A 25,315-nucleotide genomic window follows, 5' to 3' on the forward strand; every position below is an offset into this window, starting at 1 on the left:
ATATATATATATATTTAAAATCAAATATCAAAAATGAAATTATAATTATATAAATTTTAAATAAAAATATCAAATAACAATTAAATAAACATCAAATAATTATATAAAAGAGTAAAAGTATACATTAATATATACCTTATAAATAAATTATGAAACTAAGAGAAAAATTTAATATAATTAATTTTTTATATTCTCTAATAAATTAATGATATTTTAGTATTTAAAATGAATGGAATATGATGAGAACGAAAAAAAGATACAAATAGATATAAATTTTTTCATCCTTATTTACACACTCAATTTAAAAAATTAAATAGTATTTATATTTATAATGTATTCGTTAATTAATGCATAGATACTTTGTTAAAAAAAAATAAATTCAAATACATATGTCATCCTTAAGAATTAGCTACAAAGCCTTTCTATTCTCTTATTTCAATCCACCTTTATTTGTCATTGTATTTTCTCTCCATATTATCGTATCTATTTTTCTTCTCTTCATATTAAATAAATTAAATATATAATTAGAAGTAAATATTATCTTGAAATTTATAAATGACAAATAAAAAATCACATTTTTTAAAAAAGACCAATGATAAAAAAAATAGTAAACATTACTTAAGCATTTTCTGAAAATCGATTTTAATAAAATTTATTATATTATTATAAAATTGAGTAGAAATGTATCTTTCTTTTTAATTTAAACAATACAGTTTTTTTTTTTTTTAAAAAAAGTTGTCTTAATTAGTTTAAGTAAGAAAGGTTATATTTTGAAAGAATACTTATGTACCTAATTTTATCGAAAAAAGTATTTTTATTTATTAAAAAAATGATTTAGAATAATAAATGAGGTTAAAAGTATAACAATTTTATTAAACAATAAAGTAGATGAATAAAAAAACACTAAAGATAATTGTAAAAGGTGTATTATATAAATAATGATGTAAATTAGTTGCAATCTGCGTATAATTGTTTATCTATATTTATTTATTATGCTTGAATTTTCTTTTCTTACAAAAGGTATTTTAATTATTGGATTGAATGTAATCAAATTTAAATCCGGTCATTAATCCCGTTGAAACACTAAATGAACGATCAAATAATTGGATCATTGATTGATTATGTCTATACTGAAAAAGTGTAAAATATATTACATATATTTAATATAATTTGATAAATTTAAAACTTTTATCATAACAAAATACTAATATATGAAATAACAAATACAACTTAAAATGTGATTTCATAGTTTATATATATATATTAAAAATTTTGAAACTTTTTCTTTAACGACAATTTATATATTTTTTATTTTGTTTTGTTTTCTAATGAATTGAATGCTAATTCTTTCTATGAAATGGAACTCATCAATGATTTCACTGAACTTCTGGTATTGAGCTGTCCTTGAAATTGGATTGGTTTCTAATCAAATCTTATCATGATTCTCTTATAAATTTAAATATTTTTAATTTATTTTTATTAATTTTGTAGTGTATTAAATATATATGTAAAAAAGTAAAACTGAATTATATATATATATAAAATTAAGTTTTACTTTTTTTTATAAATTTAAATATTTTAAATTTAATTCTTATTGATTTTTTAATTATTAAATATTTTTAAAAATTATAATTTTGTAATTGAGTTTTTACTATTTATTTATTTTATAAATTAAGTAATTTATTGTTATTTTATTCTATCATTATAGTTTTTAAAAAATAAATTTTATAAATAATATAAAATGGTATTATAATTATCCAACACATAAATGTGAATAATAAAAATTATTTATTAGTTTATATTATATATATATTATTATTATTATATTAATCACATAACACTTTACATAATTTAAGAAGTAATGAAAAATAAATAAGATGACGTATCACTAAACTAAAAAATTAATTAGATAATGTAAAAATTATAAATGCTTAATATCATTAAATTTTTGGAAAAAACTAATTTTACTTACTATTTATTTATTTAGACTATTCAGATATGGCAAAAAAGGAGTGGGTTTCACGCAGGAGTCTGATACTGGGCCTAGGTCCGAGCCCAAACGGTTCCTGAAATCTGAGAACCGAAGTTTGTAAAAACTGAAAAAAAAAATGAAAAATTAGACACAGAAACTGCAGAGTGGGAAGGAGATATTTTTCTAGTATATTGATTGATTTTGTTTTGGGGGTGCAGAGCAAGTTAGTTTGTCAACCTTTTGCATGAAAACGGCGTCGTAATCGTCCATTCGTTCATTCGTGTTGGGAGAGCATGAAAACCCCGATTTCGGGTTTCTACCGAAACCCTGTAAAGTTCAGAATGTAAGTTTAAAAATTGAAACTGATTGATTTTGTTGGTTTTTGTAATGCGTAACGAATGATTAATGTACAGGCCAACTGCAGAGAACTTGGTTCCCATTCGATTGGATATCGAAATCGACGGGCAAAGATACAAAGACGCATTCACTTGGAACCCTTCTGGTAATTTCAAACAAAGACTGCTCATTTAGCCCTTCTTGTTTATTCATTTGCGTTGATTGAATTCCGACATTGTAGATCCCGACTCCGAGGTTGTGGTCTTTGCAAAAAGGACTGTTAAAGACTTGAAGCTCCCTCCCGCCTTTGTTACACAAATTGCTCAATCTATTCAAGTACACACATCTCCATATTTGTATGCTTTTCTTTATATTACGTTTAATTTCTTTTTTACAATGTTTTAGACAAACTACTTGTTTCAGACCCTTCACATGCACTTTTATTTGTAACTCATTTTGGTTCCTATAAGACAAACTACTGGTTCTTCGATTTTGAACGGTAGGGACTAAAATGTATTTAAAATTAGGGATTAAAACTTGTGATTTTTAAGTATAGAGACCAAGGCGTGAAATTACATAGACATGTGATTTGTTTGAAGATTTATTTTTTATTTTTTATTTTTTGAAAATTTCTATAAGAAAAAAGTAAGAAAGAAACATGAAATTTGTTTTTCCATAAGGTAGAATTAGTTTATAAATAAGTTAATTTATAGAAGTTATCTCCTATTAACCTCTTTAAAGTTTGATTCCTAACTTATAGATAAACTAATTTATTTCTTTTTATTTTTTTTCTTCAAGAAATGCTTATAGAGAAGTTTCATCCAAATGGACTCATAGTGTTCAAATTAGCAGTAAATCTTTAATACTATTATTATTTTACATTTAGCCTAATTTATGTTATCTTGTGCTATCAGTCACAGCTCTTGGAGTTTAGATCCTATGAAGGCCAGGATATGTATGCTGGAGAGAAGATTGTTCCGATCAAGGTCTCTCTTTGTTGCCATTTTGTGTTTCTCTTGTTGCATTCAGTGTTTGCATTGCATTTTAACAAAACGTTATTTCTGTTTTGCAGCTTGATCTTCGTGTTAATCATACGCTTGTGAAGGACCAGTTTTTATGGGTAAGGTTGGAGCACAGCACAGGTGTTGTGGTGTAACATTACCGTGCTTGTTTAGGTTTATTTCGGTTTTGTGTCTAAAATGATTGAATTCTAGGACTTGAACAATTTTGAGAGTGACCCTGAAGAGTTTGCTAGAATCTTCTGCAAGGACATGGGCATTGAAGATCCTGAGGTTGGAGTAAGTATATCCAATTTTCATTAGTAATGAGTAAAAATAATTTGATAGAGACCTTGGGAGTACAATAGAATTTTGTTACTTAGGCAGAATTATGTTATAGTAAAGAAACAATTTTTTGTACTGTAGGAACTGTTTTCTTGTTTTTTATCAACGGAATTTTCTTTCTCTTTCTTGCCTTCTTTTCAACATACACAAGCACACAGACATTCTTGAAAAATGAGACACGCTAAACTGTATAATGCTTCTTCTGCTTTGCAGCCAGCTATTGCCTTTGCTATCAGAGAGCAACTTTACGAAGTAAGTTTTATTGGTTTATTAATGTATCATTTTCAGGAATTATATATGGTCCGGTTACCACAGTCGTTATGTTTCCATATTTAGATTGCAATTCAAAGTGTGGTCTCAGCAAGAGAAAGCAGAATGAGCAAGAAGGGTCGTCGAGGGGCTGAATATACTCCCATCAGGTCTTTTATCATACACTTGTGTCAAGTTTGTGCTGCGTGATAAGGGCAATTTTATTACAATTCTAAGTCAACATGTATTTCCCAAGTCATGTCTTTTTTCTCGTCAATGATCTTATGACAGTAAAGGAGGTGCTGTAGCAGTGGACTTGGTGAAGTTATTTGGTCCGAAATCTAGTGTAGTCCGGTAAGTCCGTCATAAATTCAAACCCTCTATTTCTGCTGAAATTTAAGGAGCCTCAGAAATAGGCCCAGAAACTAGTGGCATAGTATGGCTATTGACATATTTGTTTGTGGCTTGTGCATTTAGAAGAAGAGAAAGGTAAAAATATCAGTAAAAAGAGAAAAAAGTTTGGAAATTGACGGTGGAATAGAAAAAGAAGTGAGATTGAAATCTACTGTTGTTTGTTTTATCTTTATTAAACAGATTTCCTGGCTGAGATGAAGACAATTTGGAGCTTGATAGATAAATGGAATGCCTTTGTTGATTGTTCGTGTGTATTTTAGTTCATTATAAAAAATTCCTTTTACACTTCGTTCTCTATTTATCTGTTTATAATATGTAAATGCTAATAAAACTTAAATTATGAAATGGACAACTAAGCTTACCACTTATTGCCATGTCGGCATTTTGATCTGTATTTTGTAGAATGATTCAGTACTTCAATGTCTCACTTTCTCCTAATCAGATGACACCAATCCAATAACTCCTATTCCTTTAGGCTAGGGTTCTCCCATCACAAAGGGGTTTCTTTTTCTTCGGCAGAGCAATGCCCAATTCTCAGCTTACCGACCAATCTTTTCCCTTGTATCCTACCTACTATTTAAAGCTTAAAGTCATTGCCCTTCCAACTAAAACCACTTTGTAACTAATTTTATGATTTTAAACTTAGCGACTCGTATCACATAAGGCATTCAAGGGTTATTTGCGCCAGGAACAAATATGTTTGTGTGTGTGTGTATAGTCTTGCATATGAAATTCAATGAAAAGTTGACAAGTTTGAAGTATTTTTTCTTGAATGCAAACAGGAAAAGAAAGGAGTGGGACGTATATGAACCTATTGTGGACCTACTTTCCAATGAGGAAGTTGATGCCCTTGAAGCAAAGGAAGAGAGAAATTTCAGGTGAATTGGCTCCGTGGTCAGCACCATATCAGAAGGTTAGAGTTTTAAGTTTTTGTATTATATGCAAGCTGGGTTTTTAGTACCATATCATTTGATTTCGTTGGATGTAATCATGTAGTTTCTTATTTATATTCTCTGTACCCAAAGCGAAAGGAAAAAAAAAGTGTTTACATCTTTGCAGAGTGTTCTGGCCATTGTAGTATCAAGCCATTTCCCATTTGGTGGTTTTCTGTGAAACCAAGAGGTCCCTAAATTAGTCCACATAAATCTGGTTAAATATTTGAAGTTAAAAGTAATTGAGTGTTTCTCCTAGAAGAAATCTTTCTTTGTAATCTAGAAAATCTCTATTAAATATACTATATAATATAAATTAAAAATTCAATTTGAGGAGTCCTCTCTTCTCCTTTGGATTAGCATTCTATGTCTGCTATTAGTTTTTTTCTTTTTCTCAATCATCTCGAATTACCCTCATTTTATCTTCATTTATATATTTGTTCTTATTTGGTGAGTCTTTTCGAGCAAATACATTTACTTTAATAAACCAAGCTTTGTATGTGTTATAGAAAATATCTACAGTTTAACATTTTACTTTACAGTACAATTTATGTTATTCCATTTTAATCTAAAACATTTTTTTTATATATATTTCAAAGATATCTATTATGAATTTTGATCATTACAGCAAGAAATCCAAATCCAACGTCCTTCTAATCACAAAGAATTAAAAGTTTTGTTCACTTGAGTGGATTTAGACGAGAGTAATTGAGAGGATTTGAAGGTAACTTTTTTTGTTGTTTATTTAAATAAATTTGGAGTAAAATTTGTGAGAATTAATGTAGGATTTAATTTATGTTACAGATTAAAAAAAATGTACTTTCAAATTCACTCTCACTTATCTCTAAATCTATTCAAATAAACCAACAAAAAAATTTATGATCAAATCTTCTCAATTACTCTTCTTTTTCAAATCCACTTAAGTAAACAATACTTAAAAGAACTATCATAACTTCCTCAAAAACGTCATCTACATCAGATGGCAACTCAAATGAAAGCAGTAAGTGCAAGCACTTAAACATGTTCAATGTCTGAGTATTTCTATTATTTTTTCTTTCTTTCAGAACTCTACCTTTTACCTTTTTTTTTTTTTTTCTAATTTAGGCAATTATAATCATCATGTTAATAAAGGAAATTGTTTAACACATGTGAATTCACTGCATGCATAGAAAACCTCTAAATAGGTAAAGTATAATCTCTTTTTGCATCCTTACTGAAGTGTTCAACACCTTACAACTTCAATATTTTTATTAATTTTTAATGATAAAAGGATATGAAGTTGTTTTTGGATACACAATTTTAATATTGGTCAAATAAAAGTCGTGCAGGAATACACAATTTTTCATTTGAAGTTGTCTCGTTCCTTACTATTTGTTCATTTTCGTAATTAATTTTTTTTTGCCGTAATTTCTTTCTCAAATTTGTCTAGTTTAGTAACAAAACCATTTTTTAGATATTTTTGTCGTTTAAACATATTATAACTCAAGTCTCTTTCTTAATTAAAAGCTTACAACCACTCTAATAAAAAAATGACAATGTCGACAATTGAAATAAAGCCAAAAAAGGCACGTGGATTCCAGAGAAGAAAAACGTGTGGTGATTGGGAAGTTTTAGTCTTCCTCTGTTCTGAAATTTCGTGGTTCTCAAATTGGATGATTTATATTCACACAAACTCCATGAAAATTTCCAAATTGTTTATTTTCACCAGATTAAAGAATGTTTTAGAGAAGATTTATTTATTATTTTAAGCATTTATTTGAAGATTATTTATTTTTGGCAGCATGAATGAATGAGATGTATTAGAGAATGAAATCCAATTGTTATATTGGTAGGTGTAGATGGTGGAATATGTAGTCAACTTTTTTTAGGAATCAAATAATATACGAATCTGATTTGGATGATAATGACTTACCACTATAATCATTGGTCCTAAACTTTTGTTTTTATTCTTCCCCATCACACTGAACAATTTATTTGCTAAATAAATAACAAATCATTTAAATCTTTTCACTTGCGAATCACTTTGATTTCAAAATCTTTTTTATTTTAAATGGTACGTGTTATTAATCAATTAACTAATTTTGTTGTTCTATCTTAATTGTGAAAATTAATTTAATCTCTTCTTATTTTTTTATCTCAACTATCTCTCTTTTATTTTTTAAAATTTATATTCTTTGTCTGTCTCTATTTTTGTATCTTTTCTTCTAATATCTCTCTCACTTATATTCCTTTTCTGGAACCTATAATTTTTGACAAAGATAAGGAGAGTGACTGAAAGAATAATAATAGGATTTTTCAGATGTTACTATTTTGTTATTTGGGATGGGAGCAGTGTCAAATTGAAGATAACTAAGAGAGACAATTAAGAGAAAGTATATTTGTAAATCATTTTACAATATTACTTAAGTGACAGTAATATATGTAATTTTATTTTTAATTTTTAATAAATTTCTTTTTCTTACGGTTCCTTATAGATTATTTTATTTTTAGCGTTTTTTTAATAATGATAGTTGTCTGGTACAAATCATGTCAACTGCTATAAAATTTGTTTCTAATTAAAGGATGATCTCTCTTTCATTATGACTAACTCAATTTTAACATGACTCTCAAGATCTTTTCCTTAAAGCAAAAACATTACAAATTTACCTTTTTACAAATTATCGTGAAAGACGCCACAAATAAGATCAAACTATAACATAAATTTACTGAATAAAATAATATTAAAATTTATCTTATTCAAGTTAGAATTATTATCTAATGTTATCGAATTTCTATGTTCAATATGCTCATTTCTCGAGATAAAATATTATAATATACAAATATAAACAACAATCAGATAATAAAAATATATTTTTTATTAAAGATTATAAGCAAAATTTACACACCTTTGTTAAGAATTAGGTAAATATATTATTTACATAATTTAAAAGACTTGATGTGACCATTTTAAGACCATTCATTAGGCATTTAAGAGGATCCAACTTACCACTATCTAAGACTATTATTTCTTACAAACTTTTTTTTTTTACAATTCAATATATCAAAAATATGCTTGTCAAATCAATTTTGTCCAAACTTCACACATGATATGTTCTTTAAAAATGTGCAAAGAGCATCTTTCGGTTCTAATTACTTATACTAAATAAATAATAACAGCAATTAAAAAAGTACGATTGCAAAAAGTATTCAATTAAAAGAATGAAAATATATAATGATATTTATTATTATTGATGTTATTCTTGATTAACTAAGTTTAAAAATAAAAAATTGATTGATTTAACCCGTATCAAACTAAAAACAAATTGAAACTAATCTATTTAATTTGACTTGAGTTCTCATATCGAACTAATTCAAATGAATTAATATCTAAAACAAAATAGCAACAAATAATATAATTATCTTTTTTATGAAAGAGAAATGATGATAGAGACAGTGCATATATTCACTAATGATGATAAAAGCGACATTGTTGAGAAATAGGCAATAATGACTCTTGATTAAAGTACATCTAATTGTCGGTGAATTGAAATGGATGAAAGAGAAAAAAAAAAAAGAGTACAAGTGCCTATATGATAGAATAAAAAGATTAAAATATTTAGGTGAAATAAAATAGATAAAAATATATACATAAAAATATAGTTTCTTAAAGGAAGCGTAAGAATATAAGTATCGTATAAAATGGTGGTCATTTTTTTTTTCTCAATCAACTTTTACTTCTTCGTAATCTATATTTCTCTAAATAAAATTCGAATGAAAACAGATTAATTTATTCTATTATTTGTTAAGATTTTGTTTAATATTATAAATAAATTATAATGTATCATTCGAGAGTTAAATATGTTTTTAGTCCCTATTCAAGACGATTTTGGTTTTAGTCATTCTTTCAAATTAAGGTGCAATTTAGTTTTTCAACTTTAGAAAACTCTGGTTTTAGTCATTTTTATCAAACTTTTTTAACTTTATTTGGTATTTCAAATGCGTTTCTCAGTTAATATTGAAACAAAAATGTGTCAATCAGTCTAAACAATCTAAATGCTATAATGAAACGTGCTTGAAACAGCAAATAAAGTTAAAAAAATTTGATAAAAAAAACTAAAACCAAAGTTTTCTAAAGTTGAAGAACTAAATTGTACCTTAATTTGAAAAAGAAACTAAAACCAAAATCATTCCAAAATATAGGAACTAAAAACGTATTTAACCATTCAGAAAATCTAACTTTCCTTTCCGCTGTCTTTCAATTCTTATTATTAATTTTATGATGATGATTTCTGTAAGATTATTTAAAGATTCCTGTTATTTCTATTATTTTAAATAATGGTGAATTGAGTATATGTTTTATTAATAAAATAGATTAAATCTTACTAAGGTGTCTATTATTTTTAAATAATGGTGAACTTGAATATTTGTTTTATTAATAAATTAGATTAAATCTTAGTAATGTGTTTTGAGAACGGGGTTGAGGTGTTTAACGTTAAATTTCAAACAAATTCTTAATTATTTTAACAATCTGAATATTTTTTTAGTATCCCTTAGAAGGTATATAGGAGTTACCTGCAAAACGTATGAATTCAGTAGATGATTGTTTGGCGATTAGAATTAATTCTCAAGTAATAAATGTGATGATCAATCTTTTTATTTTAAATCTGTATTTATAAGTTTTGAATAGATTTTTAATTGATAATAACCTAATCAAAATTGATAAACATACTTTGCTTGTAAATATATTTAATTTACAATCTTGATTACTCATTAGTTGAGTTATACATCTTTGATAGAAGTCTCTTGACTTCCAAAAATCAACTATGGATATGAAGGAGTTGATTGTCGAGTCAACTACTAAATGGATGGTCATATAGTACACAAACTATTTTAATGAGATTGAATTAAATTTACATATATAATATAATAAATTTTAATTCTTTAAGTATGAAGTATAATCTTGAATTAGTTAAGATTTTCGTTGTATTGATTTTTGAACTGAACTTTTGTGAAGAGAATGGTAGCAAATTGATAATGCATAAAGATGATTTGATGGACGAAGAGTTGGAAGAGGAACAAAAGTACCTAAAAGAGATTGAAAAATTAGATGAAGACATTGAGACGAGGAAGAGATGAAGGAGTTCGAAGAAAGGAATCTCACATGTGTGTTCTTGAAACACTTTAGTGTGAAAGTGTATGTCGGTGAGGTCTTAGTTGATAGTAATTGGTGAAAGAAGAAGTTTTGTTGGTGATGGGTGTGATACTCTCTCTAATAAGAAAAATTAAAGATGTAAAGAAAGAGAGTCTTAGCTAAATAGGGAATGTCTTTAAATACTTAAGATTTTGTTATACTACTACTAATCTTTTGTTGGTCATAAAACAAAATACTAAAATAGAATAAAATATTATGTTATCCTCATTCTTCTTATCATCAATAATTGATGGGCATGACAGTCGGACACCCTGTCCCATGTTCAGTTGTCCTCTATAAGATATTTTTCTGTCTCGAAATTTGAACATTGACTATTGACTAAACAAGAGAGAAAAAAAAAAAATCTAATCTACATTTCATCATAATAATCTCGCCATGATTTTGTCATCAATCATGGGGATTCCCTACAACAACACTTGACAGAGCTAGACTAGAGTGGGATGAGAATGACCTTAACATTAGCATACAAAAAGATTAGCTAATTGGTTGAAGAGTTTGTGGATTTGGACTTGTCGAGAATAGACCACATAACTTGAACATCTTCGTAGCCACATGCCATGACTTCCCCGTGCAGATCCATCACTCGGTTCTCTTGGTCTGGAAATTGATGAGAATGAATAAGATAGAGAAAGTAAGGAAAGAATTATGAAAAGGATGAAGAGAGAGAGAGAGACCTGGTTGAGACTTCTTTTGATCCCTTGGTGGCTGCTGGTTGAAAAAGGTGCAAGCTTTTTTGAAGGGTGTTGTGATGGTCTTCTTCCAAGAGGCCATTTGGGTGGAAGGAAGAAGGTGTGGAGGTTATATATATATATATATAACAGAAGAGAGAGCAGAAGAAGAAGAAGAGAAGAAGGAAAGAGAGAGAAAGCAAGATCCGTGAGATGAGGAGGGATGGAAAATGAATCGTTTTTATTGATATATAGATTGATTTCCCTTATCTCAGAAGAACCAAACCACATGCTCCACGCTCCCTCACTCCTTCTCTTACACCTCTTCACTTTTCTACTTCATTCTACTATTATTTAATGCTAACTGGACCCCCCTCATCTCTCTCTCTCTCTCTCTCTCACTATTCATCACACATAAATCATTTCAAATTTAACTTCAGATATTTTTACTTTTCCAAATTTAGAATTATCAGATTCATTTTCATTTTAATTTATATTTCAAATATTTATTTTTAAATATTTTTTATTTAAAATTAAAACATTTCTGACTGTCTATAACAAGTATAACACTTGCCATCAGATAGGCTATTCCTGTTCATGTTTCTGTGATATGACTAAGATCTCAGTAATGTAGAAAACTCAATTCTTTGCTTCTCTCTTGTGTTACTTTATCTTATACTATTTAATGAGTTTTCCTTTATTATATTATTTTTAACATTTTGCTTCAATGTAATGTTATGCGAATATAAAGTTATGTAAAAAAATTATTTTTTTATAATTTAAAAAGTACTTTTTATTCTTAAAATTTAAAATCTATGACTTTTATAGTAAATCTTAATATGCAGTCATCGGTAAATCACATTTCTTCTTATCTTCCTTCTTGTCGGTGTCATTATAATTCTGTATTTTGTTTACGATGCTATTTTTCTTTACCATTATATTGTATGACTTTTTTCACTGTGTTTTTTTTTTTTTACTAATGTAAGTTGTTGTGTTACTGGTGGAGGGAGCCTGAAAATGCAGGTCTGTAATTTGTGAAGCTTATGTAATGAAATAAAGGCATTGGACAATGGCTCAGTTTCCCACTTCATGGCATGTGATGATAATGATCTGATATGGGGAATGGGAACGTGGAAGATTGGACAACACAAAACAACCAAAGGAACCCTAATCCCTGTGGGGTCTTCTTCCACCACCCCTTCATTTTCAGCCCTATCTAGTACCCATTTTTCTCACTAATAATACTCTCCATAGTTTACCAATGAATAAAAAAATAACCTTTTTAATATAATTCTATTAAATATTCTTCATCCACTTTATCACATCTAATAATATCTAGCTGTCAACCTTATGCTTTTGTTTCTTCAGTTTTACCCTAATTTTAAATCGTATTAACATAAACCACCGAAATATGTAGTCTTGGTATTCATACTGAATGTGAACACTGAGTGACGGTGCCGTTGATTCTAATCATGAGTTCACTAAGACAGCCATTTAAGTAATTAATGACTAATCATATATTGTTAGCTTCCCAATGCATCTTAATGTTGTTTCAGAATCTTACCTTCCTTATAAAAGTGTGTTTGGTCTTTGTTTGTAGCAACATAAATCTGCAAATCAGACAAAGTTACATCGAAATTACAAAAAATATTGAAAGTCAACGTATATTGCCTACATTAAGGTGTCTGAAAACCCTTAAACAATGAAATCCTATGATAGTGTGATATCCACATTCACATACCAAAGGTTTCTCTGACGTATTCTGAGATTTACTTGAATTTTTAAGGACACTGTATAATGCAGAGGGACGACGAATGGTGTAACGGTATTGTGTTGCATGTCCTTTGATCTCTATTTACTTTGATTTTCAGTTTAGCAATTAGACTTTGTTTATTCCTTGTCACATGCAATGTACCATTGAAGGACATGTGAACAGTACAAATTATTGCTGGGACGATTATCGTTTTATAAATGATGACAACAAAACCTTATTGTCTTAAGGACAGAAAATAACGCGTATGTATGATTGAGATCATTGCCACGTTTTTTAAATGCTTATAATATTTCACTATACTTTTCTAACATTTTCTATCAGACTCATTTAATTTCAGTGAAACATAAATAAATAGTCTGAGTAAAAATTGTTTTTGACAAATATATTTCAACCATTTTCATTGTCTCAGTAACCCTGTAATTTGTCGGCACATGATTTTCACGTGTTTACACGATTTTGACATGTAAACATACAGTAACTCTGTAATTCAACATGTGTTTTGAGTATATTTAAACTTTATACAAACTTTGAAAAAGGAAGCAAATGTGATCTAATAATGAGAGATCTAATAATGTCCATAAGTCCAATTATAAAAATTCAAACTAATATTAACAAAAACCAATTCACATGGTTCCTTTATAAAAATATTTCATTAAATCTACCTCAACTTCTTAAAAAGTTATAGAAAATAGTATAAAACTTCAAATTCCGTAAATCATATATCCATTTTAAATAGAATCAATAAATTCTAAATAAAAGAAATTAAAGATATGAAATAAACTGAAAATACAAAATTAAAGAAATTAGATTAAATTTATTATTACTGAAAACAATAAAGAAGTAATTAAAAATAGGTAAACATTAAGCAAAGTGACAAGTAATAATGTGTGTGCCTCATTCCATTATTATTGCATGCTCCATCTTTGTGATATGTTCTTCATTGTCTCTATATTGTCTCTTAAAGTAGAGGGTTATATCCCCACATCCACGTTTCTTTACAAGAACCTTCTCTTCGCTATATACGTATCGTCATTTTCTTTAACAACTTTGTTTTCTTACAATAATTATGTTTAAAATAAAATATAATTTAATTTAACATATATTATAATGTCGTCTTCTTTACAAATTACTATTCTTGTGCCAATGCTATTTTAAATATAATATACATTTGTTAAATTGTTTAATTAAATAGGATATTTAATTTGAATCTAATAATAATAAATACTTAATTTAAATTAAACTAATTATTGCAATTTAAATTTGAAGTCAAACACTTATTCGTAATATATATATATATATATATATATATATATATATATATATATATATATATATATATATAATTTAGTTTAAAAGCATAATTGAATATATGTAAACTATTTATTTTTATACTCATGAACATTTTAATTAGTGCTTACTAGTGTGTCTGATATGATATATTGTTTTTTTTTTTTCTTTTTCAATAATGTATCTTTATCTCCATAGGTGTTAAAATGATTTTTGGGCCGTCGGTCATTCGTACCCAACCTACCCACGTTTTTGTAAAACTTATACAACCAACTTAAGGGATATTTGGATCAATGATTTGACGGAATGAGTTAATTTAATCATATTGATTAATGTAAAAGTTATATTTAGATATAGTTGTTATTTAGGGTATGCGTTAATTCTAAATATATGAAATATTGAATAAGTTAAAAAAGGTCTTTAAATAAAATGAGAATGAGTTAGAGCTATAGGATTAAAGTATGATTAATTTTTTAAAGAAATTAATTTAAGCTTAAATATTTTTTATAATTACAAAAGTTTTTGAAATATTTTCAATTGTAAATTGTTTCATAAATATTTTACACTATGTATAAATTGATCTATAATTAGTTTTTATTATTTATACTTAATTATAAAGTTGAGGTCCAATTAACTTGTTTGACCAATTCAACTTAGTTTTACTTAATTTGTTTAGCATAATCTATTGCATAACTTGTGTTCAATTTTCAGATATTCTTTTATATGAACCAAAACTAATTTGTGCTAATGATAATTTGGTTTGACCTCGATTGAAATTAATTTGGTGACCTTAGTTTAAACTAACTTGACATTACATGTCTCAATAAAATATGTTTGATCTCAACCTCATCTAACTCATCTTAACTTGAACTTGACTAAACTAATTAATATGGGATCAAGTAAATCAACGCACTGATTAACATTTACATGTTCATGCTTCCGAAGCAAGTTGCTTCAAAGAAAGACACTTCTTTGTATATTTCCAATTAGAAATGAAAATCAATTGCTATGCATAAGCGATGTCACATATACAAAACAACCAACTATGATCCCTACTTACCTTCTGCTACGTGAATCATAAAAAATAAAAAAAATAAAAAAATAAAAAATAATAAATCCCATTTTTCGTGCAAGTACCCACACTATTCACTAATGCTTTAACCTAATAAATATCGTACGGATAAAAAGCTAACTTGGAGAATCTCAAACATACAGCTTTATCAAATACTTTTATTTTCCACCACTTTAAAATGATTTAGATTAGTTTTAACTTTTATTCAATACGATCTTATTGTTAATGACAATGTATTTAAATGCTAGTAATAAAAAACATATTATTAATACATTATATAATTCTAACACAATTCTCGATCCAAATTATTAACCAATCTTTGCCGAATTGAAGTACTATTCTCACATAATAAAGCAAATGGTGAGAGTAATGCATATCATTAATTAAACGCTTTCGTTTTTCTAAGATTTTTTATAAATATTTTATGAAATTTTACAAAATGCATAAGATTTTATAAAAAAAAAAAAAGTCTACCAAATATGAAAAATTAGGGCTGTGGAAACTTAGATTATAGTGGTCAACATGTTATTTATGTTATTAGAGTGCAGAGGGGAGCTTCATATATATAGTCTGTTTAGTCCATTTTCCGTGAGATGCAGGGTTCATAAGAAGAATTTCTGTTGAGAAATTGATGAAGTTGTGGTGACCATGAGAAGGGAAAACTTAGAGACCACCGTTTCAATTGAGGCTCCACATCGGAGAGGCAGCCCAAAGCTCATGAAGAACCCTAGGTACGAAAAGAAGATATAGTTGGCATCAATTTAGATGCCCCTAATTTCTAGCTACTTAGATAGGAAAATGCCCATTTTATTTCTTCTAGCTTGTAGTGTGGCTTGCTGGCATGAATTTTTTCAACTTCATTACTGTCAAATTAAAACAATTCTGCATGTTACACCTAAAATTGCCACGTGGGATATCGCCTGTCTTCTTCCTTCACGATAACTATTCTTTCTACTTTTCTTCTTTCTTTTTCAGTTGCAACTTTTGGTTTTGTTTAGGGTTGAAGTTATTTTTCTTCTTATTCTTTTTACAAAAAGTCACATTTATGTTCTTTGTAATGACAACTAAGCTGTAATTATCGTTTTCAACAGTTCAGAAAGGTTTCTTCTGCTGTGTGGAAGTGGCATGAGTTGTTTGAGCTTGTTCTCTTTAATTTGAGTATTGGAAGTAACCTAAGTGGTTCTAAAGTAACTAGCAAACAAATCAAAGATACTCTCTGCCTATATTTTGCATTACAGAATATAAACAAATTAATGAATGCATGTGTCACCCCAATGTTATTGTTGTCAATCTCTCAACGATAACTTCAAATCGGATTCCACCAGTTCACATAAAGGTGGCACGACTTTTGTAGTTTCAGACCAACAGATGAAGCTAAGTTAGAATATGTAGACCCTCTGATTAAGAGAATTAGTACCTCTCTAAAGTTTCCACCAAAAGTTGCAAAATTTCATGCCACATGGGGGAAAAGGTGAAACTCCAGTTCTGAGTTGATAGTTATCTGCATCAAGCATATAGTATATTTTTCTCTCAAACTATAACCATAAATACTGATTAATTAAAAGAGAAGATTTTTTAGTAAAATGGTGGGTGTTAAGATTAAGAAGTGAAGATGTAGATAATTGAGCAATATTCCCGACAGTGAAAGTAGGTTTTGTACTTAGAAACAGAAAGTAAAAGACATTAATTGGTTAACGAAGAAGATGCTGGAATGATATTCCTAAGTACAGTGGTAATCTGGTATCTTGTCATTGAGAGATGTTCATTTATTGACGATTCCGTTTAACCTTTACCGATAGTTTTCCCAAGTAGTGAAGCCCAGAAAAAGCACAAGAGTACAACTTCTTTTATGTTAACCCTTTGCACTCACTGCACCACCCATCAGTAAGATTTCTGATTCTCCTTCCCAAGATCCCAATTCTTTTCAACGAACATTTCTAATCAGGATCCAAAACATTTTTTCCTTTTCTGCTTTATATAATTGTATTTTTTTACTCTTTACACATATATTATTATAACTATAAATACAAATATGTCAATATTTAAGTTAAGAAAAAAAAAAGTTGAGGCTATAGAGAATGGAAAGGAAATATATGTTAGCTCACTCATTAATTAGATATTTGGAACACGAATTATATAACTACAATATTCCATTTCAAAAGTGATCTTGATCACTTTAAAATTGAAATGCTTTCTCGTTACAAGATTAAATAAATTTAATTCTTTTTGTAATAACAAATTATAGAATGATAATTAAAAAAAACAGGTTTAAAATCCTAAAATAATAAAGATCTTATACACGAATTAGTTATTGGGAGAAATTTACATATACACAAGGAGAATGTAAAGCCAAATTCTAGAATGATGATAAAAAAAAAAGGCTAAGCAGTGAATTTTTAGACTAATTTAACTTCCTAAAATTAATTAAAATAGTGAAAGGAAATATATGTTAGCTCACCTTTTAATTAGGTATTCGGAGCCATAAACTTATGTGAAAACATGAATATTCTTCTTAGACTCCATAATTCCATTTCCAATATGACCTTCTAACTACTTTTAAATTGAAATGATATCTTGTTACAAGGTTAAATAAACTTAATTCTTTTTATATATAAAAAATGAGAATGTAATGACAAATTCTAGAATGATGATTAAAAAAACAGATAAATAATAAATTTTTAAACTAATTTAATATCTAAAATTAATTATAAAATTAGATGCGTCCTTTATAATTTGACCTCATCTTTATATAAACAAATCATATATGTTATATAAGATTTTCAACAAAAACCTCCACGCAAATGATGACGAAGAAATGACCTAAAAAGTCAATGTGCATAAAAAAATAAAATTAATCGACCAACTAGTTAAAAAATTAATTTTAATCATAATGTATTTGTTTATTAAGTAAAATTTACATATTATATATATAATATAAATTTTATCTATAACTAATATCATATTTTCAATATTTTTCATGTTGATATATACATCTTAAACATGAGAATAAATATTAATTAGCGATAATATTTTTTTTTCTTTTTCAGTCATTTTATTTATTCTTCATTTTCTATTTTATTTTTTTTTACAAAATATTGTTACAAGTATATTAAATCATACAAATAATAAAATAAATAAAAACCAGATATAACTTCTTAGAAGAACTTGCAGAAAAATCATATTTATTCACTAATTAAGACTAAATATTTTAAAATAATAGAAATCGTTTATGTGTATAAAATAAATTTAAAACTGGCAAAATAATAAAAAAGGTAATTAGTGAATAGACATAATATCTTCAAATACAATATCTAAACTTATTCAATTTTATTAATAAAATTTTGTACATTTTCCAATTTAATAAGAAATGTTTGAAAAAAATAAAAATAACTAATAAATAAATTTTAAATTTTATTCAATATTATAAAATTAAAGTATTTGTACTCATTTACGTATTATAAATAAAATATGCGAGATTCTTAATATTAACACTTATTATATGTATCTTGCAAATTGTTAAACATATTTTTTATTATTCAATTGATAATTACTATATTTCTCAAGTACATAAGGAAATATTTACTCTTACTATAATCAGCGTAATGATTTTAACACTGTACTTATAAGACTTAAGGTATTTATCCACTATATTTATCAAACTAATTAAACTATACCATATATATATATATATAGGATTAATGGTAAAATGTTCATATAAAATACAAGATTTTAACATTAGATTAATATTAAAGTTTTAAAATATCTCAAAATATATTTTATTAAAAGTGTAAAATTAAATTTTTACACAGTTAAAGTTCATTTCTTCGGAATTTATTCTAAATATTTTAGTATATAATCATATTAAACATTTATAATTCTATTAGTCACCAATTAATTTTTAGACTTTCAACTAATTTTTAATTGAAAACGATCTTCTTAATTAACTACACTTTCAAAGCACAACATATTTGTATTAAAAAAAAAAGTTAACAAACATTTTAAGGGATAGAAGAAGACAAAATACAAGAAGTTAATTAGAATAAGAAACTATGTTTTGAATGTGACAAAAAAAAATACTACATACCATTTAAAGAAACTAATTTAGCAAGAAAAATTTTAATTAATAAAATAATTTAAACCTAACTGAAAATAGTGCCAAGCACACGTTTTTATTCATCATCATCACTCACCTCCTACTTTGGATATCTACTAACTTAACTTTCAGAATCATTCTAGAGGATACCACATCGTTACATTCTCCTCAATACTCCATAACAAGTCATCATACACCATGTGCTCACCACATTCTTCAAGCTAATCCTCTGCTACATCACACCTAATTTTGGATAAACGAGAACATAATGACGGTTGTGCCAAAAGTTGAACCATTGATTCAAAGGAAGAGAATCTAGCTCAGAGGTTTAATCATGTCACAACATTTAGTTACAATTACAAAACTATAACTGCAAATTGATCTGAATGATAATCAAAATTATAAATGATTCAGTGTCATTATATAACCTATATATTTAACTTTTTCAACTTGTAAAAACTAATTAGTGGCACTTAACTATTAATATATAGAATTGACCTGGTAGCGTAGATGGGATTCTCTCTAGCTGAGAATTTCGTCTAACCCTAAGTGGTTGAACTTGTCATTGCATAAGCAATTGGAGACGAAAGAGAATGAAATGCATGGTCCAGAACTTTTATGGAGTGTGGCGTTGAATATTTTCTTGGCAACTTTGCTCCACACACCGGTTTAGACAAATTAGGTCAGCAGTGTTACAGAAGTTATTATGGATATACATTTTCCTACAACCAAACTAACACGACACCTGTGCCGACATGAACGTTTGTTCAAATTCATCATGTGTTTATTCATATTTGGTTAGCAGTTCTGGACAACCTCGACTAATAACATGTGTTTCCAATGAAGAGCTACACAAATTAAAAGCACTAATAATAACTGATATGCTCATGATTCAGTGCTTGCTTCGATATTATAACTCACGCAGTTAGCTGCTTAATATATTTCTTGAATAGAGAAATTTCAGTTAATTAATAGCTGCAATCAAGTGCTTGCTTGGATATTATAATTCACGCAGTTAGCTGCTTAATATATTTCTTTTGTGATTTCAATAGAGAAATTTGAGATAATTAATAGCTGCAAAGCAGGAATAATGCAGTCACGGATAAGCTCTTGATGTATTTTCTCAGTGATAGAATAACATGCACATTGAAATCATATTAAATTAGAGAAAATTAATCTGAGGTAGGATGATAAAGAAAGTTGTAGCCAGAAACATTACTTTTTATTTTTTATAACAACGAATGGAGAGAAGAGAAAACAAAAGTATAATGAGTTTTTACATTATTACTGAGCACACGCATTATTTTAGCAGCTATCTATAGTAAGTTTGGATCCACACCTCGAGTGAGAACCAGCAGAAGGAAATGAAAGTGCGTGAGAATTACATTTGCAGGGATAGAGAGAGTGAGAGAGAGAGGTAGGAACCAAGTGTAACTGGTGTGAGTTATTAAAGGAAGCACTAGTTTGATGAATGAAGAGCAACAAAGAAAGGGTTTATTATTTGAGTTTCAGGACGCAATTTGGTGCTCAGAGTCACTGACTCGTGAGGCATAGAATCTAGCAATGAAAGCAGATGCTTTCCTGTCAATACCAGGCTCAGCAACCCAACGCCCTCTATCCTCATCACTTGCAAAGTGCCTTCTGCTATTATCATCGTAGCTATAGTAGTAATCATCCTTGCTGTTTGAAAAACAAGCCTTGAAGATACCACAAAAGGAGAAGGACGATGACTTCTTAGCCCCCATATATGTTTCTTCTTTCCTTCTTTTTCTTCTTATTTGCAAGAGTAACTCACTTAACACTCACCAAACACACACACAGAGAGTATGATTTTCAAGGAAATGAACTTGAAGAACTTAGCAAAGTGTGATGTAGCTCTTGCTGATCTGTGTGTGCAAGTTGGTGTTTTTGCTTGGAATAGCAGTGGCCGTATTTATAGGGTACAGGAAAGTCACATGCAAGCACCAGCTGCACACACAAGTTTTACTGCCAAAAGGGACGGTCAGGATTTCCTGAAATGACTAATAAGAATGGATATCATGGTTGTAAAATTTGAAAAAAAGCATAAGCGTTCTTGTCCTCTCCCTTGCTGATATACACAGTGCTAACTTTGCTTTTCTAGCTATATCTTATAACTTTGTTTCTCCACACAAAAGATGCCTTCTTCCTTTCTTTCTTATATAAATAATGCCTACGGAATTAGATTATTGCGTCCACTCCTAACTCGGTTGAATGAATATAGCTCACTTTACCTCTCTCATCACTTCAGATAATAATTTCCCCAGCTTTTACTTCTTTTCTGCTTAATTCTTCATTTTTCTCGGATCACTTGGTAATACCAAGTCTGAACAATTCAATGGAATATTTTCCACCGATTTCAATTCAACATGTATCAGATAGACCCAATTATACCCACTTTACTGTATGTAACTCATATTTTATTCGATTCTTTTACTTTGTTGTGAAAAAAGAACATTACAGCAGAACTCTTTCTTTTTATGTAATTTTGGTTGGCTCGTGTGCCTATAAAATCAAGGAAAATAATGACAGCAAACATTTTTAACACCCAGAGAGAAAATAAAAGAAAGATAAGTAAGTGTGTTTGATAAGTGATAGGTAGGATGAAAAATAGAGAAAAAATGGTGCATGTTAATTGTATTTCCATGTTATTCTCATTCGGTAACAAAACAATCTTAAATCATTTGTTAGGAATAAAACTCAAGGTGTTGAGTAATGCAAAAAATATTATATAATTACAGATCTCTCATATAATGATACTATTGGTTGTCATTGCAGTCAAAAGAGAGGAGAGTACAGTTCTCCATCAACTCTACCATTATTCTGTTCACACAGATATGTGGAATAAGGGGAAAATTGTTTTAACTTAAGCTAGGAATGCAACTATGTCTAAGAAGTATTAAGAAATGGTTATATATAATAATAATAATAATAATAATAATAGTTAAAGCAGTTATTTAAGCATGCATGTAAAGTTGGACCGCGTACTTTGTACGTATAGATGCATGATAAAGAAGAAAGGGAAGATTTAGAAGTAAAGAAAATTGGAAAGCAAGGTTTGTGTGCTTCCTTTGCAGCCTTAGATGGTATAATATATGTATTTTTATTGTTGATCTTTATGCAGAGGCATATATAGGTAGCCATAACCGTGAGTGGTGAAGGGGAAGATAAAGGTCCCACCTTCTTCTATAGCTTCCTCTCCCAAGAGAGTGCCATCAAGCTGTCTAACTTTATCAGATCTTAATTCTTAAGGGATCCTAAAACCAAGCCACAGGTGTTCAAGTAGATCTCACACACCATTCAACTTGATCAAATACAAGGCACTCTTCCGTTAATCATTGCTAAAGTTCTTGCTTTCTCGGATCTAATCATTTATCATATCTTCTGTTGCATAATTTCATTGCTTTATTATAGTATTTCTTTATACTACTCTCTTCTTCCCTCATTCTATTCTTCTATTCTTCTATTCTTTTATTTCTATGTTTCTTGTCCAAGTTTATAACATTAAGGTAATATATGTGTCTTTTTAACTATCTGTATCTTCATACTTTTACGTTGAAAGTGATGGGTTATTGGTGGCGGTGGTAGCAAGTGGTAATATAGATATTCAACACTAATAATATGATTATCTAAAACAATGATAATTATATTTTTTATACTTTTCTTAATTGATTGGATTTTTTTTCTAAATGAAACTTAAGACGGTAGATAGGAGGGGAAATTTTTTAACCTTTTCAAATACGTGGACTAATTTTTTTTTATTTTTTTTTAGTTATAGAATATAAAAGTGATTCTAATAAATTAGATTAAATGTTAATTACTTGGTTGAGAATTTAAGTAGAATCTACTTAAAAGATTACTACGCGCAAACCTAAATCACAAACGATTTTTATATAAAATGAATGTTTAAAATTAAAGTATATGGAAAAGAAAAGACCTATTTTTAATTTTTTTTATCGAAAATTAAAGAATCTGGAATATATCTTATCCTAAATATATTTGATCTTTATTTTATGGTCATTTTGTTAATGTTTGCGTATGTGAAAAGAGAAAAGTAGGATAGTGTTAGCCGTACAAGTATATATAATAATTCGAAAAAAGGCATTTGCGTTTTGGTCATCTTTGGGTGACAATTGATCGAAGGCGATCATGATCTCTTTTCAAGATCAGATATCCGCGATTACAAGATTAGCATATTTAGATTAGTTTAATTTTTAGAAATATTCACAAACATGCTAATTGCTGTGTAACGGAACATTTATCATATATTAAGTTTGGAGGGATGACAACGGGTCGGGTCGGGTACAGATAATATCTATCCGCAATCCTGACAAAAAAATTTACTCGTTATCCGACTCGCTATCCGCATGGATACCCGCTTAAAACATTTTTGCAGATATTTTAAAATATGTGGATATCTACAAATATTTAAAAAAAGTATATTTTTATAAATTATTAAAATAAAATAAAATTACAAAAAAATATATAAAATATAATATAAATTAAATTAAATATAAATTAAATTTTTTTTTTGTTTCGGTTGAATTGGTCTGAGGTTCAGTCGTTCTTTTTTAACTTCTGAGAATGTCATGCACTCGGATGGATTGTTGACGTTCCAACACTCAAGATATATAAAGGGTCTTATTAGGATAGTAGAGGAAGATTGTACCTAGATATCAATTATATTTATAGAGCCTGTGACAGGTAGGCAAGCCCATTGATTAACCATTAGTGCAGTATATTTTTAGGGAATCAAACCCAATAATCAATCAATAATAATTAATATTGTATATTTTGTCAATAATCAATTAATAATAATTAATATTGTATGTTTTGTAAAGAGTAAGACAATCTGACCTATTAATATCTGTTAATTGTCAAAAATGACAATTAATTCATACTTCATATAGTACAATTTTAATTAAATTTAACCTTGTAAAATATAAAGTAATGTTAATTTTAATTAAATTTAACTTAATAAAATAAACATAAAAATTTTATTTTTAATTTTTGCGGATAGCAGATATCCGCAGATAGGGATAGTATAATACTCGCACCCGACCCGTTTATAAGCGGACATTAAAATAAACGCTATCTGCGAGTTTTGGGTAATAAATATATGTAAATATCAACTCTCCGTCGCGGATTATATCCGCGGATATTCGTAGACGCGAATTTTTTTGTCATTCCTAGAAATGAGGTCCATAAATTTATAATATTAATATTAATTAATCAATTACAATTAAAATGTATATTTTTGCTGCATTAAAAATATTGTTCTCTGTTTAGGGGTGATTATGAGGCCCGTTTTAACATAGCATATTCTGTTACACAGGAATTAGCATGGAATATTTTTAAAATTATTGTATATTTTTAAAATTAAAATAGAAAAGAGTATATACTTTATAATTGTTTGGTTGTATAGAATATGTTGAAAGCGTATACATGTGATAGGGTCACTAATGGAGAGAAACACTATGAAGATCGTGTTCTAGATACTTGTGTGAGTTTGTTTGGTGAAAAAAAATACAATAATAATAATAATAATAGTAATATTATTATTATTATTATTATTATGTATGTGTATCTTAGATCAAGATAAATAAGATTAGATGTTTGTTTTACATAATAAAACATGTTAAACTATGAAATAATATGTTATTAATTAGGAATTTGAATTTAATTTTGTGTCATAGGCTTAGACCGCTTGGGTTCTATTTTGTCCGAGGCAGTCAACGTGTCAGCCATTCCTCTCCCATTAGACTTGTAAATCCTTTGCTTAGTATAATAATTATATATGTGACCTTTGTTAAGGGTTAAAGATCTTTTATTCCGCTAACAAAATTATTTATCATATCAATTAAATTATTTACAAATTTCACTCTCGTATTTACTAACTTTTCAAATCCCTTAAAAATAAACAATAAAAACTTTATCTCTGAATCGATTCAAATTCATCCATTTTC

The 25,315-nt window shown here is 27.9% G+C and overlaps 3 protein-coding genes across 5 annotated transcripts; 1 reads left to right on the forward strand and 2 right to left on the reverse strand.

Annotated features, from left to right (window-relative positions):
* Nucleotides 1–2,106: 2,106 nt before the first annotated feature.
* LOC106766995 (chromatin structure-remodeling complex protein BSH) lies at nt 2,107–5,608 on the forward strand. 2 transcript variants are annotated; one of them, XM_014651803.2, is made up of 11 exons: nt 2,107–2,315; nt 2,386–2,474; nt 2,550–2,644; nt 3,223–3,294; nt 3,381–3,428; nt 3,523–3,606; nt 3,865–3,903; nt 3,988–4,070; nt 4,192–4,254; nt 5,097–5,227; nt 5,374–5,608. In XM_014651803.2, exons 1-10 carry the CDS (start codon nt 2,266–2,268, stop codon nt 5,194–5,196), a joined length of 723 nt encoding a protein of 240 aa, XP_014507289.1. In that variant the 5' UTR covers nt 2,107–2,265; the 3' UTR covers nt 5,197–5,227; nt 5,374–5,608. The 2 variants fall into 2 exon arrangements, with proteins under 2 accessions (XP_014507289.1, XP_014507288.1); XM_014651802.2 differs by having other exon boundaries at nt 2,108–2,315; nt 5,097–5,608.
* A 4,687-nt stretch (nt 5,609–10,295) lies between these two features.
* On the reverse strand, nt 10,296–11,495 carry LOC106767624. Of its 2 annotated transcripts, XR_002668849.1 has the most exons (3): nt 11,112–11,495; nt 10,387–11,034; nt 10,296–10,310 (listed from the first exon to the last, which is right to left on the reverse strand). XR_002668849.1 is itself a non-coding variant. In XM_014652553.2 (2 exons), the coding sequence occupies exons 1-2, from the start codon at nt 11,206–11,208 to the stop codon at nt 10,916–10,918; spliced, it is 216 nt and encodes a 71-aa protein (XP_014508039.1). In that variant the 5' UTR covers nt 11,209–11,478; the 3' UTR covers nt 10,619–10,915. The 2 variants fall into 2 exon arrangements, 1 of the variants encoding a protein (XP_014508039.1); XM_014652553.2 differs by lacking the exon at nt 10,296–10,310 and having other exon boundaries at nt 10,619–11,034; nt 11,112–11,478.
* A 9,087-nt stretch (nt 11,496–20,582) lies between these two features.
* Nucleotides 20,583–21,252, reverse strand: LOC106768073. The gene has a single exon (XM_014653038.2). The coding sequence runs from the start codon at nt 21,074–21,076 to the stop codon at nt 20,840–20,842; it is 237 nt and encodes a 78-aa protein (XP_014508524.1). The 5' UTR covers nt 21,077–21,252; the 3' UTR covers nt 20,583–20,839.
* Nucleotides 21,253–25,315: the final 4,063 nt, after the last annotated feature.

The sequence above is a fragment of the Vigna radiata genome, chromosome 7 (genome assembly GCF_000741045.1).
Source record: "Vigna radiata var. radiata cultivar VC1973A chromosome 7, Vradiata_ver6, whole genome shotgun sequence".
Lineage (NCBI taxonomy): Eukaryota > Viridiplantae > Streptophyta > Magnoliopsida > Fabales > Fabaceae > Vigna > Vigna radiata.

Coding starts and splice junctions, on each gene's coding strand:
- LOC106766995 (XM_014651803.2), top strand. CDS start 2,266: ATGAAAACCCCGATTTCGGGTTTCTACCGAAACCCTGTAAAGTTCAGA. Junction 3,607..3,864: donor TTGAAGATCCTGAGGTTGGA/GTAAGTATATCC, acceptor TCTGCTTTGCAG/CCAGCTATTGCCTTTGCTAT. Junction 3,904..3,987: donor TCAGAGAGCAACTTTACGAA/GTAAGTTTTATT, acceptor TTCCATATTTAG/ATTGCAATTCAAAGTGTGGT.
- LOC106767624 (XM_014652553.2), bottom strand. CDS start 11,208: ATGGCCTCTTGGAAGAAGACCATCACAACACCCTTCAAAAAAGCTTGC. Junction 11,035..11,111: donor TCAAAAGAAGTCTCAACCAG/GTCTCTCTCTCT, acceptor ATCAATTTCCAG/ACCAAGAGAACCGAGTGATG.
- LOC106768073 (XM_014653038.2), bottom strand. CDS start 21,076: ATGGGGGCTAAGAAGTCATCGTCCTTCTCCTTTTGTGGTATCTTCAAG.